Source organism: Grammomys surdaster, unplaced genomic scaffold, assembly GCF_004785775.1.
Source record: "Grammomys surdaster isolate TR1022 unplaced genomic scaffold, NIH_TR_1.0 170, whole genome shotgun sequence".
NCBI classification, from domain to species: domain Eukaryota; kingdom Metazoa; phylum Chordata; class Mammalia; order Rodentia; family Muridae; genus Grammomys; species Grammomys surdaster.
The window spans coordinates 18354564-18357353 of record NW_021604618.1 but is presented as its reverse complement, the minus strand read 5'-3'; the positions used below and the strand labels follow the sequence as shown (position 1 = coordinate 18357353).

The window sequence follows — 2790 nt, the reverse complement described above, 5'->3', positions numbered from 1 at the left end:
GAGAGAGAGAGAGAGAGAGAGAGAGAGAGAGAGAGAGAGAGAGAGAGGTCTGAGCATTTCTAGACGTCTGATACTTTATTCCTAACATCAAGGCATTATTTGGGAGGGTTTTCAGAAATAAACTACTGGGCATGTCATATGACCTTACATTGACTTCTTACCTTTGACCTTTACAATCTCTTGGGTGTACTGCTATAAGAATGACTCTAATTCAAAAGGGGGGCTTCATTTTAAATATACATAAAAGCCGGTCCCTTCAAAATGAATATGCCATAATGTTTTATATAATAAATTTTTCATGAAGAAATATAGATACGATAAGCTGTCGATTTATTTTATTTTAGTAGCTATCATTTTTGTCCATATCTACAAATGCAACAAAGAAAAATAAATGACATATCAACAGTTAACTGATAAAACTTGACTCAGAATTTATATCCTTGCTGCATTTATCAAAGAAATGTACCGAATACCATTTTGAAAACCAGTCCCACTTTATGACATTTAGCTGCATTAAATATTTAGTTCTGTTGTGTTGCATTATACTGCTGTGAGATGGAATTAAATGCAAACTACAATTTGAATGTCTGCAAACATTGGCAAGAATCTGCAGCTAAATTTAGATATAAGATTTGCAGTGTCTGTTGTTTTTTCTTTTTTTCTTATTTTTTTTTTCCATCTTTGATGGGTAAAGTATAAAAACGTTTGGGAATTTGACCTGCTTTCTTTTCCCCTCTCTGGTTTCAGGTTTGCAGAGCATGCCAGGGGACTACGTTTCTCAGGGTGGTCCAATGGGAATGGGTATGGCCCAGCCGAGTTACACTCCTCCCCAGATGACCCCACACCCTACTCAGTTAAGACATGGACCCCCAATGCATTCATATTTGCCAAGCCATCCCCACCACCCAGCCATGATGATGCACGGAGGACCCCCTACCCACCCTGGAATGACTATGTCAGCACAGAGCCCCACAATGTTAAATTCTGTAGATCCCAATGTTGGCGGACAGGTTATGGACATTCATGCCCAATAGTATAAGGGAACTCAAGGAAGAAGGAAACACACGCAAAAACTATTTTAAGACTCTCTGAACTTTGACCAGATGTGACACTTAATATGAAACTCCAGACAGCTGTGATTATTTTTTACTTTTGTCATTTTTTCATCAAGCGACAGAGGACCAATGGGACAAGAACACAAATGTGAAGCGACGGGCTCATCGAGACAATTTTGTCCATGCAGAGATCCTCTGGAGAAAGACTCCGAGAGTTAAAACTACTGTAGCATACACAGAGGGACTAAGTTAAACTTGTACATTTCTGTTGATCACTCCGTTATGTTGCCTCAAATAGTTTTAGAAGAGAAAAAAAAATATATCCTTGTTTTCCACACTATGTGTGTTGTTCCCAAAAGAATGACTGTCTTGGTTCATCAGTGAATTCACTATCCAGAAGAGACTGTGGTATATTTTAAACCTGTTGGGCCAATGAGAAAAGAACCACGCTGTGGAGTGAGATGGACTCTTGGCTGAACTTCATCACTAACTCCAGCGGCTAGAATGTGTTTTCAAGCCCGGCCTTTGCTCCCCCGTCCATGTGTCCTTTAGTTTCAAACAGATCTTTATAGTTTGTGCTTCATAAGCCAATTCTTATTATGATTTTGGGGGACTGTTCTTCAAAGAGCTTGCCAGTGAAGATTTAGAGACAGAGCGAAGGCTTCTTCAAGTTCCGAGCCTTGGCTGTGGACAAAACAATCTTAAGTTGGGCAGCTTTCCTCAACGCACATACACACACACAAAAAGTCATTCATGGTCTTTGCACCATAAGTAGGATTCTATCAGGAACTCAAAGCTTGGGGGATAAAAAGGAGCAAGAGAATACTGTAACAAACTTCGTACAGAGTTCGGTCTTTTAATTGTTTCATGTTAGATATTCTATGTGTTTACCTCAATTTAAAAAAAAAAAGAATGTTTTTGCTAGTATCAGATCTGCTGTGGAATTGGTATTGTATGTCCATGGGATCCTCTTTTCTCAGCACGTGTTCCTCACTAGAAGAAAATGCTGTTACCTTTAAGCTTTGTCAAATTTACATTAAAATACTTGTATGAGGACTGTGGCGTTATGTTAAAAAAAAAAGGTGTTAAGTCACAAAATGCGGTAATAAATATCTCATTTTTGATTTTTTGTTAGGCTTTGGTGTTTTTAATGGTTTGAAGGTGGCAGGATGTCAGCTACTGGGCACTGATGAAGTACGTGATGATTTCACATCCCCACCCCCACCCTAAGGAAGTTGAGCATATTTAAGGTGTAACTTACCAGCATCTGTAGTCATCATCTGTAGCTTTTCAATATGTGTTTGGACTCTTAGGTATCTTCAACAGAAAACTTCCAAAGGTATGAAATTACATATGTTATAGCCAGCTTGAGAAATCACCATCAAAATGCCCAGCCTGTCTTCTTATAGCTGCATGATGTTTTAAAAAGCAATTTCAGATAAAACTTTTGCCTATGCGCCCACCAGTAGAATAAAGGGTTTGTTCCAAGTTAATTTTATATCATAGAAATTATGTGTGTGCTCAAACATGATTTATCTGTATCCCATATTACTCAAATACTGTTGACTATGTAAATTAAAGCTTATATATATAGGTATATAAATGTCTATAGATAAGTAAACACTTTCCATGGAGTTAAAAATTCTGAGCTTAAAAGAGTGCTTAAGCATTAATACTTAATACAAATAATACAGTGGTATCTTTTTAATAACATGCTTTCTCCATGTGCAGGGAT

The 2790-nt window shown here is 37.7% G+C and overlaps 1 protein-coding gene across 7 annotated transcripts in view; it reads left to right on the top strand.

Annotated features, from left to right (window-relative positions):
• The window catches only part of Meis2 (Meis homeobox 2), a 203723-nt gene extending 201538 nt beyond the window's left edge, over nucleotides 1-2185 (top strand). For all 7 annotated transcript variants that reach the window (XM_028766855.1, XM_028766854.1, XM_028766857.1 and 4 more), the window contains one exon: nucleotides 748-2185. Coding sequence is in view for 4 of the 7 variants with exons in the window: in XM_028766854.1 (XP_028622687.1) it covers nucleotides 748-1034 (287 nt within the window). In the remaining 3 variants the exon portion in view is untranslated. The remainder of the gene's footprint in view (nucleotides 1-747) is intronic.
• The last annotated feature ends 605 nt before the right edge of the window (nucleotides 2186-2790 follow it).